The sequence below is a fragment of the Adiantum capillus-veneris genome, chromosome 13 (genome assembly GCF_014529385.1).
Source record: "Adiantum capillus-veneris isolate H3 chromosome 13, ASM1452938v2, whole genome shotgun sequence".
In the NCBI taxonomy this organism is placed as follows: Eukaryota; Viridiplantae; Streptophyta; class Polypodiopsida; order Polypodiales; family Pteridaceae; genus Adiantum; species Adiantum capillus-veneris.
This window is the reverse complement of record NC_140943.1, coordinates 96943805-96957536: the sequence shown is the minus strand read 5'-3', so window position 1 is coordinate 96957536 and position 13732 is coordinate 96943805. Positions and strand designations below refer to the sequence as shown.

The window sequence follows — 13732 nt, the reverse complement described above, 5'->3', positions numbered from 1 at the left end:
CTGATTGTCCCTCGGAATGACCCTCGGATTTTTTTTGTCTTTTTTTGAGCTGACTTGAGTTGTTTTGTAGGTATGCTGTTATCGCGGACGATTACTCTCTTTCAAGAAGGGGAGATGTAACAAACTGTGACGTGGCAAAACCCTAAAGAATGGAGCCAACTTACATATGCCGGCCGAGGGGCCTAAACCCTAAGAAGAACAAGTAGTAGAAGAAGAAGAAGTCCTATTAACTTATGGGGACCCCGTCCAATGGGGCCCCAAGTGACATAAAGGATTAAAATAAAACAGGATCAGGACACACGCCAAAACTGATGATGTGGTAGATTTTCGAAAATTGCGCTGACATGATGACGTGTAGACGATACGGATTTCCGCGTTTTGCATTGGCTCATGACGTGGCAGGTTGTACGGATTTCCGTAAATCTAAGTGCCTGCACATGCACGGCCTGCGCACAGGCTCACAAAGGTGCCAAAACACTTCCTAAGCTGACTTGAACCCTAAACCTGAAGTAGCTTGTCCACCTGCACATAGGGTTAGATGTGCACGTGGCATTGGTAGCCATTGCTCTCCTTTCCCAGGTGCCCCCATTGCCTCGTTGTTTGAGCACATCTACTGCCTTGTTGCTGCAGCAGCCCCATCATTTTCAGTCTTGTGTTAATGTCAGATTTCCTACATATTCTAGGGCTGTAGTGAAGGAGTACGAGCGGAAGTGCGACGCGAGAGAGAGTGCGAGAAGAAGAGCACGACGATATGGTGAACTCGCTCTACTGTAATGTGTAGAGCATAGTGAGTTCTGATTAGGTTTTTACAAAAGAATATGTGTACATACCTGGCGGCCCACCCACTTACCTGGGCGACCACATTGGGCTTTATACCCCAACAACCTCCCACTTAAAGTCCAATGTGGTACTTTAAGTGTGAGAGAAGCTACTATACAAGCTAATATACAAGAGATGTAGAGAAGTGATGTACTACCCTACACCTAACTGCTTGCGAAAACTGCTCGCGAAAATGCGCAAAGCTCTCTGAGGGAAGTCCTTTTGTAAGTAGATCAGCAGGATTTTCTGTGGTGTGAACTTTGACAAGCTGAAGTTGCTTATCCTCGAGCATTTCCCTGATGAAATGATACTTCACATCCACATGCTTTGTCTTTGAGTGATAAACTGGATTGCGAGCCAATTGTATATCACTTTGACTATCACAATATAATACAGGCATCTCTTCTTTGATTCCCAAATCTGTTACTAGTCGATTAAGCCAAATTGATTCTTTGCATGCCTCTGATGCTGCAACATATTCAGCCTCTGTAGTAGACTGAGTAACACAATCTTGTAATCTAGAACGCCATGATACTGCTCCACCAGCCAATGTAAAGACATACCCTGACGTAGACCTTCGGTTGTCTAAGTCACGTGCATAATCTGAGTCTGTAAAACCCTTTACACTTAGCTCCTGACTCCCATAGCATATACGCATACTCTTTGTAGCTTTCAGGTATCTCAATATTCCTTTCACTGCCTCCCAATGTTTCTTGCTTGGGTTTGACATGTATCGACTTACTACTCCCACTACAAATGCAATGTCTGGGCGAGTAGCAATCATTGCATACATCAAACTACCCACTGCAGACGCATATGGAATCTTATCCATTTCAGCCTGTTCTTCCTCAGACACAGGACAATCTTGTTTGCTAAGTTTCACATATGGTGGCAATGGAACACTCAATGCCTTTCCCTTCTCCATATTGAAACGCTGCAAAACCTTGTCAATATACTCTGTTTGAGATAACCAAATCAACTTCTTTGATCTCTCTCTCTCAATGCGCATACCAAGTATATGACTTGCCTCACCCATGTCTTTCATGTCAAACGATTTTGCCATCTTTGACTTCAAAGCTGAAATTTCTTCCAAGTGCTTGCCAACAATCAACATGTCATCCACATACAAAATAAGGATCAGCCAACTACCATCCTTAGCCTTCTTTGTATATAGACAGTGATCGAACTCACTACGTTTGTAGCCTTGAGAAAGCATAAACTTGTGGAATTTATGGTACCATGCCCTCGGTGATTGTTTTAAGCCATAAAGACTCTTTAACAAGTGGCATACCCAATCTTCCTTGCCTTTCTCAACAAACCCTTCTGGCTGCTGCATGTAAATTTCCACATCTAAATCACCATGCAAGAACGCTGTCTTGACATCCATTTGGTGCAACACCAAATCTAATATGGCAACCAATGCAAGAAAGCATCTCAATGTAGTCATCTTGACCACCGGAGAGAAGACTTCATCAAAGTCAATGCCTTGTTCTTGCTTAAAGCCCTTGGCAACAAGCCTTGCTTTGTACTTTGGCTGACTATCATGAGCGGTGATCTTATACCTGTAAACCCATTTACAGGGTAGAGCCTTTTTGCCATGTGGTAATTTAACTAGCTTCCATGTCTTGTTTTTATGCAGAGCTGTCATCTCTGACTGCATGGCCAATTGCCAATACCCGGAGTCCTTCATTTGCACTGCTTCCTTGTAACATGAAGGCTCATTGCAATCAGTCAACATGACATAATTCATAGATGGAACAAACCTATCAGGAGGTCGCGTGACACGTCCAGATCTACGCACAATAGGTGGCTCAGGCTCAGCCACAACCTGTGGTTCCACTCTATCCTGTCCTTGCTCCTCGTGAGCCCTGACATTTTGTCTTGCACGTGCAGGTCCATCTTCTTGGAAGACAACTCTTTCAATCTCCTCAACCCTCTCTGGTTTAGAATGATATTTGGATTCATTAAGGTGAACATCATTGCTGCGGACAACCTTTCTGGATTCGGGATCCCAAAGTCTGTACCCCATCTCACCAGAATTACCGTAGCCTAGAAAGATGCACTTTCTACTCTTTGGCTCAAGTTTGTTCCTAAATTCCTTTGGAACGTGAGTATTTGCCTCACAGCCAAAGACTCTGAGATGCTTGTATGAGGGCATTTTGCCTGACCATACCATCTCTGGCACTGAATCCTTCTGCAAAACCTTGCTAGGAGATCTATTTACAGGATGAACAGCTGTTGATACAGCTTCAGCCCAAAACCCATTTGGCAGCTGTGCATTAGACAACATACTTCTGACCTTCTCTTGTATGGTCTTATTCATCCTCTCAGCAACACCATTTTGAGGAGGATTGTAAGGAGCAGTAAGTTCACGTTTTATACCTTTTGACTCACAAAAGTCCTGAAAGGCCTTTGAAACATACTCTCCACCATTGTCAGTGCGTAAGCATTTAAGCTTCTTGCCACTCTGATTCTCCACAAGTGTCACAAACGTTTTGAAAACACTAAACGCTTCATCCTTGTGCTTGAGAAAGTAAACCCATACTTTCCTCGAGTAATCATCTATAAATGTCATAAAGTAAGAAGCTCCCCCTAGAGATAGGTTAGGCATAGGTCCACACAAATCACTATGAACAAGTGCCAACTGTGTATCTCTTCTACTGCTTCTATGCTTATGTGGCTGCTGTGTTTGCTTACCATACAGACAATGTTCACAGAATTCAAAATCATTAAATGAAAAGCCAGGCAAATAACCAGAACGAGACAAGATTTCCATTCCCTTCTTGGACATATGTCCTAACCGGCTATGCCACAAAGAAACGTTCGGCTGCTTGGTTACATTGATTACATTTTTAGAGACATTTGATACATAAATCATGTAAAGTCCTCCAGACTTTACTCCATGTGCTACTGTCATAGAACCCTTGGATATCTTCCACATGTTTTGTCCAAAAGTGGTGACGTAGCCAGCATCATCAAGTAAACCTGCGCTGATCAAGCTCTTTGTAATTGCGGGAACATGTCTCACATTCTTCAGCGTGAAAGAAGAGCCATTGTGAAACTTCAACTTAGGTGTTGAACATCTCCAACACCTAAGATCTCACATGTCTGCCCATTGCCTAGCCGAACATGATCTTTAGTGGTCACATAAGAAGTAAACCACTCCTTGTTTGGAGACACATGAAGTGATGCCCCTGAGTCTATAATCCAGTCACTCAGTGCATTTCCATCAGATGCTGTAAGAAGAGTTGAGTCCATTGTATTCTTCAAGAAGTAGATGTCTCCTGACACTAGACTGTCATCCTCTGCAACAGTGTTTGTCACATTTATTTCTTGAATCTTCACTGAGGACTTGTTCTTCTCACCATGGTCTTCAGCTTTCTCTTTGCCTTTTTCTGCTTTCCATTCTCTGTAGTCTCTTTTCATGTGACCCTTCTTGCCACAATGGTAGCATTCTATGTCACTCTTGCCTTTAGCACTGCGGGACTTGCTACGAGATTGATTCCTCTTTCCACCTTTGTACTTTTCTTTGGTCCTTCCCCTGACAACTAAGGCTGTTCCTTTGCCTTTGTCCATTGTCTTTCTATTGGTTTCTTCAGTAAGCAGACTTCCTTCTACACCTGCTATGTTCAAACCATCTGGAGGTGCAGAATACTCAAAGCTGTGCGAAAAGTGTCCCAACTTTCCGGCAATGTGATCAACAGGAACATAGCTCTAACAGGTTCATCAAACTTGACACCTTGAGCTGGCAACTGACTATAGATTGTGTTGAATTCATTTAGATGAAGCTCAAAAAACACTGTCTCTCTGACACTGTAAGCTGCGGGTAAACCTGTCCTGCACCTGTACTGTCTCTGATTGTCCTGTCACTGTCCTGTAAGCATAGACTGCAACAATGCCTCAATGGCAGTAAAGCAAAGATGCAATCCCAACTGTCTAACTCACAGTCAATACATCGTAGCTGCCTATCTAAGGGTACTCGAGGGATCGCTCCAAGACCTGTATCACCGAAAGGATCTCAACATTCGAGAATCCCCCAGCTCAATAAAACCTCACTCGACCCTCAACAAAGGCTGCAGTAAATCTGACAGTACATAGACTTCCCACAAAGTCATACATCCACAAATTTCCCATTGTATGTTGTAACCGCTGCGGCGGTTGTTTGCTGCGTGACTCACAGCCAACAAACCCTCAACAGACATACATCATCACTGACAATACATCCCATGTGGAAGTACGTGCAATGTCAGGATGAAATCTGGAATATCAAGCAGCAAACACAAGCTACCTGATGAACTAGTGGATGTCGCCTACAGTCTGTGTGTAGATGCGTCCGTGTTGTATGTGACACGCCTCCAAGAACTGTGAGCCGTCCTTCGATGTGTAGACAGCTACAAATCAACACTCTGGGAGTGTCGATATCCTCAGCACCTGCAGTCGTAGGCCGAAAACCCCAAATTTGCAGAGTCGGATCTGCACCCGTCGAGACCACGTAGTCGAAAATGGCCCGTGTCAGACCTTTGTCGAAGCCGAACGGTGGCCGAGATGACCTCAGAATGAAATTCTGAGAACACCAAACCCTTTGGGCTTTCCCACAGGATTTGGGGCCGTGTCTTCGCCTGTCGAATTTCACTCCAATCTGAGTTGGTGACTCTAGCCTCCTGCAGTGTTGCCCCGAGCCTCGATTTGAGCTCTGATACCAGTTGAAGGAGTACGAGCGGAAGTGCGACGCGAGAGAGTGCGAGAAGAAGAGCACGACGATATGGTGAACTCGCTCTACTGTAATGTGTAGAGCATAGTGAGTTCTTATTAGGTTTTTACAAAAGAATATGTGTACATACCTGGCGGCCCGCCCACTTACCTGGGCGACCACATTGGGCTTTATACCCCAACATGTAGATCTCTGTTTTCGCAGCTATCATTCAGCCCTTGGTTCCTCTCACATCAGGTGTGCAAATCAGCCCCATGTCTACCCCTTGCTGGCCATCCACAACCCACATCGAGTAGGATCTCATTGACGTATCTCTTCAGCCCCAGTTCAGGGACTCAATTCCAGAAAAAGCTCCCATTCTTGCAGCATTTCACCTCGTTATGCAGCCCTCATAGGAGATGCGTTCGGAGTTTTCGCAGGAGAAATTTGATAAATTTGCGGGGTTTTTTTCCCCCCTCCCAGTGCTTCGTTGCTGCGTATCTGACCTGCAAAGGCTGGTTGGTGCAAGATTTTTTTCCCCTCTGCTGATTTTGAGTGGATTTCTCCCAGATTTCACCTCTATTTGCAGCCCTTCTCATAGGAGCCGCGTTTAATGAAGTTTTGTCGCAAAGAATGAGACAAATTAGCGGTTTTTTTGCAGTTGCTTCGCTGACAGTGCCGTCCCCAAATTGGTCGACAGCACAATTGAATGGAGTGGAACACGTCCCTGACTGTTCCCTTGTGCTGTCAGGCTCAGGTATGAGAATGTCTATGTGGACGGTGACAAGGGACGGTTGAATGGTTAACTGACCATTTTTACGGTCGTCTGGGAGAAGGCCTGTTTTTTGGGGGGACTTGGCCCTAATGGGTTACGCCCATGGTCCATGCTTCTTGATTGCTTGCTCCTCAAGAGGCTAAGCCACATTGCACAAGTTCATTGCTCCATTGCTCAAGCCCTCAACGTCCATTGCTCAACTTGCAAAACTCCAGAGTCACGTATGTGTAGTTCAAATTCTTTTTAGTAAAAAATTGTTTTATTTTTGACGTTCCCAATCCCGATCCTGTTCTTCATCCCCTTGCCGATACCATGTTTCTATGCGGTTTCCCCCCTAAGGTGTGTATTCCTTGAAAATTCCATGCATTTAATCTCCACCAATTGTATGCGCTATGGCGTCTTTTCCTTTTGGGCGTGATGTAATGCCGTGGGTCTTAAATGTAATATGATGGGTATCAAGCCCCTTTTTGAGAGAGAGGGAGGGGTTTCTCAAGCTTTTTGTGATCTTTTCATGAGAGTTCTTTGGATAGGTTCTCGCTGTGCAAGAAAAGAATGGTCCTTTACGAGGCTCGGGAGTGTGGAAGATGCCAACTGGTCTTATCAACCAGGTAAGATGGAACTATAGTATAGGGTGTGTGCTCTTGTTTTTGAAGGCATTATCTCAAGTCAATGCACACAGACTTTGACGCTAATTTATTGATGTCTCTCATGTTAGGAGAGCCAGACTGAAGGTTGTGCATTTCATACCGTACTCATCATATGGCCGTTTGATGTCTTGACATCATATGTGAATGAAATTAATGGACACTTGAAGGTGTGACTCCAAGTTAGCATTTTATCCATGTAACAATTCTGTGATGGAGAAAGACACAGCCTAGCCTAAGTCGAACTTATAAAGCTACTTTTGTGATGTTGAACCACAATTTTCCATGTGCATCACTGAGAAAATGAGTATTGCATTGTTGCAAGAGCAAGCAGAGGAATGAGATTTACTGTTTGAAATGTCTGAACAAGGAGAAGGATATGCAAGCCTGCTTTTTGATTCGATAAATTTTACTTTTAGGGTGAGGATCTGTGCTGCGGAGCTGTGAGGGAAGTCAAGGAAGAAACCGGGGTAACTCCATTTTCATGTCTTTCTGTGGTGCCTCAAGGTAAAAGGCCACTTCTCAATTTGCATTGGTTTGCAGGTTGAAACAGAATTTTTGCAGGTGGTCAGTTTCAGGTATACTTTTCAGCTTCTGATTTTTTGTGTGTTTTAGATCATATTTTCAAACCTATATATAAGTGAATTTCTTATAGACTGACTCCATATATGGGTCATGTGTGTTATGGCTAGTTAGAGAGAAGTGATTTTTTTGCAGTTTTTATGGACAGCTTGTTTAGGGTAGTATTTGATGTCTCTTGCTTGGTGTTACTGGTTTTCAAAGGCATGGGCACCATGTTTCCTTCAGCAAGTCAGACCTTTACTTCACATGTGTGCTACGACCTTTGTCGTGCAACATCATCCTACAGGACAATGAGATTGAAGCTGCGAAGGTAAAGATTGCTTACCTCTCTGTCTCTCTCTCTCTCCTCGTCGGCTAGACCTTTTAAGGTCTCTTGGGATAGTTTCCTACGACGTTAAAACTCTCTTCTTCTTCTCATCATCTCTCTCTCTCTCTCTCTCTCTCTCTCTCTCTCTCTCTCTCTCATTCATACACATGCTCACGTGTACAACTCAACCTTTAAGAAATGACTAATCCTGACTGCACAAATGGGATCATGCACATTTCAGTGGATTCCATTACAGGAGTTTCAAAGTCAGTCCTTTTTTAGAGAAAGCAATGCGAGGCAAAAGATGCTAGAGCTTTGTGTCGCTTGTTTTGATGGAGAGTACACAGGGTTCAAAGCAAGAAAATTGCATAGTAGCTCTTTAGCTCAACCAACACAGTACTTCTTTCATCAGTAGAATAGCAATTTGTACAGAGCCACCGATAAATTAGCTATGTTATTGGCCACCACCCACCACTACCATAAAATGGTGGTACATGATAATAGCATATTATGGTTACTTGTCACTGTTCACTAAGGTACAATAGTGACACAAGAAAATGTAGTAGTCCTTGTCATTGATTGTTTTTACTGTTATGATTTCCTCTTTGTGGGTACATGGCCATTATCGATGACACCTTACCAGTCAACAAATCCTCTTCCAATGTATTATAATGTAGTTATCAACATGCAACTTTCATTTTAACATTTGCTATGCTTAATATGTATTCTGGAAAATGCGTGTCTTTACAATTGTGCCGCCTTAAAAATTCGAAAATGTCGCTTGAGAGCTAGGGCCAATCAGATTCTGAGAACCGCATTAAAATAGTAAAACAACTCAATTTCTTAGTATTTCCTTTTGAAAAGATTATGAAAAAAATTTGTGAAAATTAACTCAATTTCTCATATTCCTTTTGAAACAGATATGAATTGTGTACGGTTGAGGAAATGATTTTATTTAACATTGGTTGAAAGCCTAGGAAGGGAATTATGGACAACAATGCAATCAATGGTTATCATGCTCTATTATAGTCAACTTTACTTGACAACACTGGATTGTATACTCCGAGGAAGAAATAAATATTCCACTTATCACTTACAAGTCATGATGGCCTTATCTCCAAAGCTAAAAGAGTTGCTGTGTCCTTTGTCATTGGTATGCCAAAATAGAGTGGATGTTATGGTGTAGGGAATGGGCCTTGTTGACCGTTCCAAGAAACCAAGTGATTGCATAGCAGCAAGCAGAGGCCAGGAATTGTGCAAGGATTTCTAGGGAATGGTCAGCAAGGGACCATTCTTGGCTATCACTGTTGCAAGTAGCTAGCATTGAGTGTAGATACTAGCTGTTGAGGTGACAAGATGGAAAGGGATGGTTGGTCAGTTTTCGACAAGAGTGTAAGGGGTGGACATTTGTTGTTAGTGTCCACAATAGTAAAATGTTGAGGTGGCAAGATGGACAATTGTTAACAAGATTGTAAGCGTCATTATTGGGGGGAGAAGGGCCAGTTAGTGTTGGTTGCAGGTTCCAACCGTTAAGGTGGCAAGAATCTAAAGGATGGATAGATGTTGAAAGTGCCCATAATAGCAAAACATTAAGTGTGTTGAGGTGGCAACAATTCTAGCTATTCAATTGTCACACTTATTGGATTCTTGGGGAATGGCGCCACTGTAGGGTGGAGGGAGGCTAGCTAGCGTTGATTGTAGATCCCAGTTGCTGATCGGAAAGACTGTAAAGGATGGACAATTGTTGACAGTGCCCACAACAACAAAACATACCGTGCGGTGAGATGGTAGCAGCTCTAGCTATTGAGTTGGCTCACTTTTGTTGGGTTCTTGGGTGGTCAGCAAGGGTCGATTTGTGGCTGTCAGTGCCGAGGGAAGGGGTGCCAGCTAGCATTGACTGTAGATTCCAGCCGCAGCGGTGGCAATACTCTAAAAGATGGACAATTGTCGATAATACCCACTACAAAAAATCATTCCATGCATTGAGGTGGCATCAGTTCTAGCTATTGAGTTGTCACACTTTTGTTGGAGAAGCTTTGATTTTACCACGATTGTTGATGTGGTTTTGACATCCATCTGATGGAGTAGGTTTTTACGCGTTCTAATGGAGAGCAGACGGATGGTTCACACTGCATGTCCCATGACCTGACTGACGAAATCCCTCCATGCCAAAAGCATCCCCAACATCTGTCATCGTTGAGGGACAGCGTATGGTAGCCGTCCATATGCTGGGCTTTCCTCTGCAGAATATAGTGCTGCAGTTGCTCGATCTTTGACACATTAGCCCTTGTAAAATTTTTGCTATCCCACGCAAACAATTTCATGTCCGTTGTTGGAATGATTGCAGGGGCCAACACATTAGTGCACAGAATCAGAGTGTCTGCTATGCATCTATTGTTTGCCATGCCAGTAGTGGGAATGCTCGTAGACTGTAACATGTCAGCATCAATAATAAAAGTGTTGCAGCACTACTACAAACTGTCTGGCCATTGTCAGCATAGTCACACCATTGTCATGCATGTTGTTTGCCATGTCAACAGTGGGAATGCTCATAGGTTGTGACATGTCAGAATCAATAATAAAAGTGTTGCAGCTACTGCTACAAAATGTCTGGCCATTGTGAGCACAGTCACACCATTGTCATGCAGTGCTGTTCAGACAAGTTTTGCTCGATCCAAAACAAATAAAGTGGATAAATCAACAGACATCTAGCATTCATTGCCCCCCTCCCCCTGACCCACAATGGCCAAGAAAGGTCACCAAGTGACTTTTCAATTGTAATGCGTGCTCCCACATGGTTTCCGACCTTCGCAGATCGCCATGCAATCGCCCACATTGTGTGGAAAGGTCCCAAGTGACCTTCCACACACCTCCCGACTAGGACCTTCTATTTTAGAGGGCAGTCTGTGATACACACTGAGCTACTGTTCATGACTGCGCTGTGCCTCGTGAAGCGACAGGGTTCGAGCTCGACGGGGCTCTCACCCCCCTTTGGGTAGATGTGATTAGAGATGGCATATTGGAATTGCTTGCGCAGCTGGATGACCTTCTGGCAGGCTTATGGGCGAACGCTCTCAGCGGTTCAACATAGTCCCAATCACTCACCCCTAATCACTCCTTGCCTAATGCTCCTTGTGGTCGTGAGGCTTGGATATTTTCCGTGCTGTCCTTGGGATCGGATCAATGAGGCAGCGAGCCCTTAGCGTGCCAAATACTAGAGCTGAGGCAGTGAGAGTGACGTTTGGCCCAATGGGATTCAAGAAGGAGCACAAACAGGGAGAGAAAGAATAGATGTTGTGAGAGGCTCTTCTTTATTGTTACGGCAGTGTCGCCTCCGGCTTTAGAGCGTCAACCTTAAGCGCAACTGCTTTTTTTTTGCACGTAGCGCCAGCTATGGCCTCCCCGGACACTTGTCAACACCGCTTGCTTTCGGGCGACTGTTCCCTGCCGGGAGCAGTACGGAGAGAGAGAGAGAGAGAGAGAGAGAGAGAGAGAGAGAGAGAGGTAGCTACCGCCGCCGGGATCAACTCAAATCCCTCGTGGACAGAAACCAGGGTAGGGCAGTGCAGTGCAGGCTCGACCCCTTTCTTCTCTCTCTCTCTCTCTCTCTCAGCCTCGCGCGCGCAAAGCCTGGCAAGTTTCTCAGCCTCGCACGAACTCTGTGTCGGTGCGGCTAACAATGGAGCACCGTTGAGTTAAAAGTGCTTCCATTTTTGCGCGCGTCTTTTTTTTTTGTTTTTGGGCGGGGGGTGTTTCGCCCAGTGTTTTGCCCGGTGAGAGACTTGGGCTTGCTTTGTTGCATGCTCGCCAAGCCAAGCTTTCAAACTAGTCTTGCTTGGTGGGCCTTTGGCGTACATAATCTAACAGATTTTGGAGCGCAATTGGTCTTGGTTAGTTGGTTGTGATTGTTGTCGCCTTGGGTTTTGTTATGGTGACAAGAGAAAATGAGTAGAACCTATTGATAGGCACCAATAATAGCTCACTTGGGACTTGATGAGCATTGGGAAGAAGCAAGTTGTGTCTCAGTGCTCCATATACGATAAAGAGCTACTAAAGAGGTAATTGAATCGAGCAAAATGGTTGCAACTTAAGCTACTTTGGTAGTTATTTGCAGATTGCACCATTCAACCTAATTGACCATTTAGTCTCTAAATCGTGGAACCATCTTTGAGACACCCATCTTATTCTCAAGCAAGCATAGTCAATTTTCCTTTATTTCAATATATAGGTTGAATTGCCAAACTCCGAGAAAAGAAATGCATGTCTATTTGATATATAGATACTATGATTGAAATTGAAGATGCACCGGTGAGGAAAACATATGGCTAAACTAAACTTAAGGAACTAGCTTTGACAAACTCAAAAATACAGAAAGCATAAACACACTATAAAAAATGAACTACACTATTGACCTCATAATGATGTACGAATGTCATCCAATTGTGCAAGTAGGCGGACAATGTTTGAGTCAAGCTACAAAAAAGCAATATGAATAGTTAAACATATCATCTTGCAATGAAACGTCACATACTAAAACGGCAAAGTATACAGTGCACGTCATGCAGAGGTGCCATACAAATGTATGGTGGATAGCTGGCACTGTGGTCTCTCCAAAAATTATAAGAAACGGAAGTCGTGCCCTGCCTCGTAACGTTTATGTGTTGCGCCAAGCAAACGTATAGTCATGGGGAGCTGGATACAGATACCAAACCTTGTAGTGTTGTCGAGTTGAAGTCGCGCTTGTGCAATTGAAACGTCTAGTGTTGTGAATATATGTCCTCCCTGTCAGACACAAAACACACATTAAGACAAATAGAAAAGATGCAGGATATAGATTAAACTTAAAGAGAAGCAGAGCTAGCTTTATGTTCTAGATCATAAACTTATTGGACTCCTACGTAGTGCGAGAAGTGCCCTCGCTTTGCATCCTAAAACCAATGAGCCAGAGCTTCGTGGCCCACTCCTTGTTGGGCATATCCGGCAATCAATGCATTTCAAGTGACGACATTTCATACATACATGTCAACCAAGGCAGTGCCATATGCCTTCAAGGGATTTGATATACGGCCAAAGCACTGCAAACATTAACGAGGCCTTTCCCTCGAGCCCCCAACTATAAATCTCCTTGTGTTTAATTTTCCATGTATGCGTGTTAGGGTGGTAGAAGGTGACCACCACAGTGTGCTTGGTTGGCTTTTGGTTGGAGAACAAATACATCTTTCAAGAGAACAACAACGTTTCCTTCAGCAAGGTCTCTTATGGCAAATTCGCAGTGGTAATGGAGCAAAGGGGCATCATCATGTATGCCTCCACACCCGCCGGTCCCTTGTCTTACAAGGTGGTGAGCTTCTCATCCATAGACAAAAACAACATGACAGTCGTCTCTGCCCACTACCCTTCTCGCTGCACGGGCATCACCTTGACATACAACAGTGAAAGGGGAGTTGTGATCTTTCAATAGAAGCGCAGTAGTAGAACGCATGAATGCCACAACTCCTTCAACATTTCTGTAGGATCCAACGACAACAACATTGACATTTTCTTCACGCTCGATTAGGACAGGAACTTTTGTACCTATGTGTATAGGCTACATTTGATCAAGAAGTCTTCTCTGGCAGCCTATATTGTGCCCTCCCACACAGATGCGGACTTGTTAAAAGCAACCATTTTGTGAGCACAGATCCTCTTTCTCTAGTGCAGGCTGGAGAGAGAGAAACCAAGTGAGAGAGAGCATATGCGTGCACTGAAGCCTGCTGGTGGGCTTCCGTGAGCTGGGGAAAGAGAAACCAATTCTGCTAGAGTTTTCTACATGAAGATTGACAACTTGCCCGAGGAAGCTTCGTGGGTCGGAGGCTTGATTATGTACCTACAGGTTGGTTTCTACTGCAGCGATAGAAGCTTGCCCAAGAATTTGC

General features: G+C 44.1%; 1 protein-coding gene across 3 annotated transcripts in view; it reads left to right on the top strand.

Annotated features, from left to right (window-relative positions):
• Positions 1 to 8431, top strand: part of LOC147444492 (nudix hydrolase 2-like) — a 41379-nt gene extending 32948 nt beyond the window's left edge. The window contains exons 5-10 of one of the 3 annotated variants that reach the window (XM_086527089.1): positions 6815 to 6892; positions 7000 to 7098; positions 7348 to 7398; positions 7472 to 7506; positions 7712 to 7820; positions 8059 to 8431. In XM_086527089.1, the coding sequence (XP_086383215.1) occupies positions 6815 to 6892; positions 7000 to 7098; positions 7348 to 7398; positions 7472 to 7506; positions 7712 to 7820; positions 8059 to 8232 (546 nt within the window). In that variant the 3' untranslated portion in view covers positions 8233 to 8431. The remainder of the gene's footprint in view (positions 1 to 6814; positions 6893 to 6999; positions 7099 to 7347; positions 7399 to 7471; positions 7507 to 7711; positions 7821 to 8058) is intronic. The other 2 variants (XM_086527090.1, XM_086527091.1) reach the window with 2 other exon arrangements.
• Positions 8432 to 13732: the final 5301 nt, after the last annotated feature.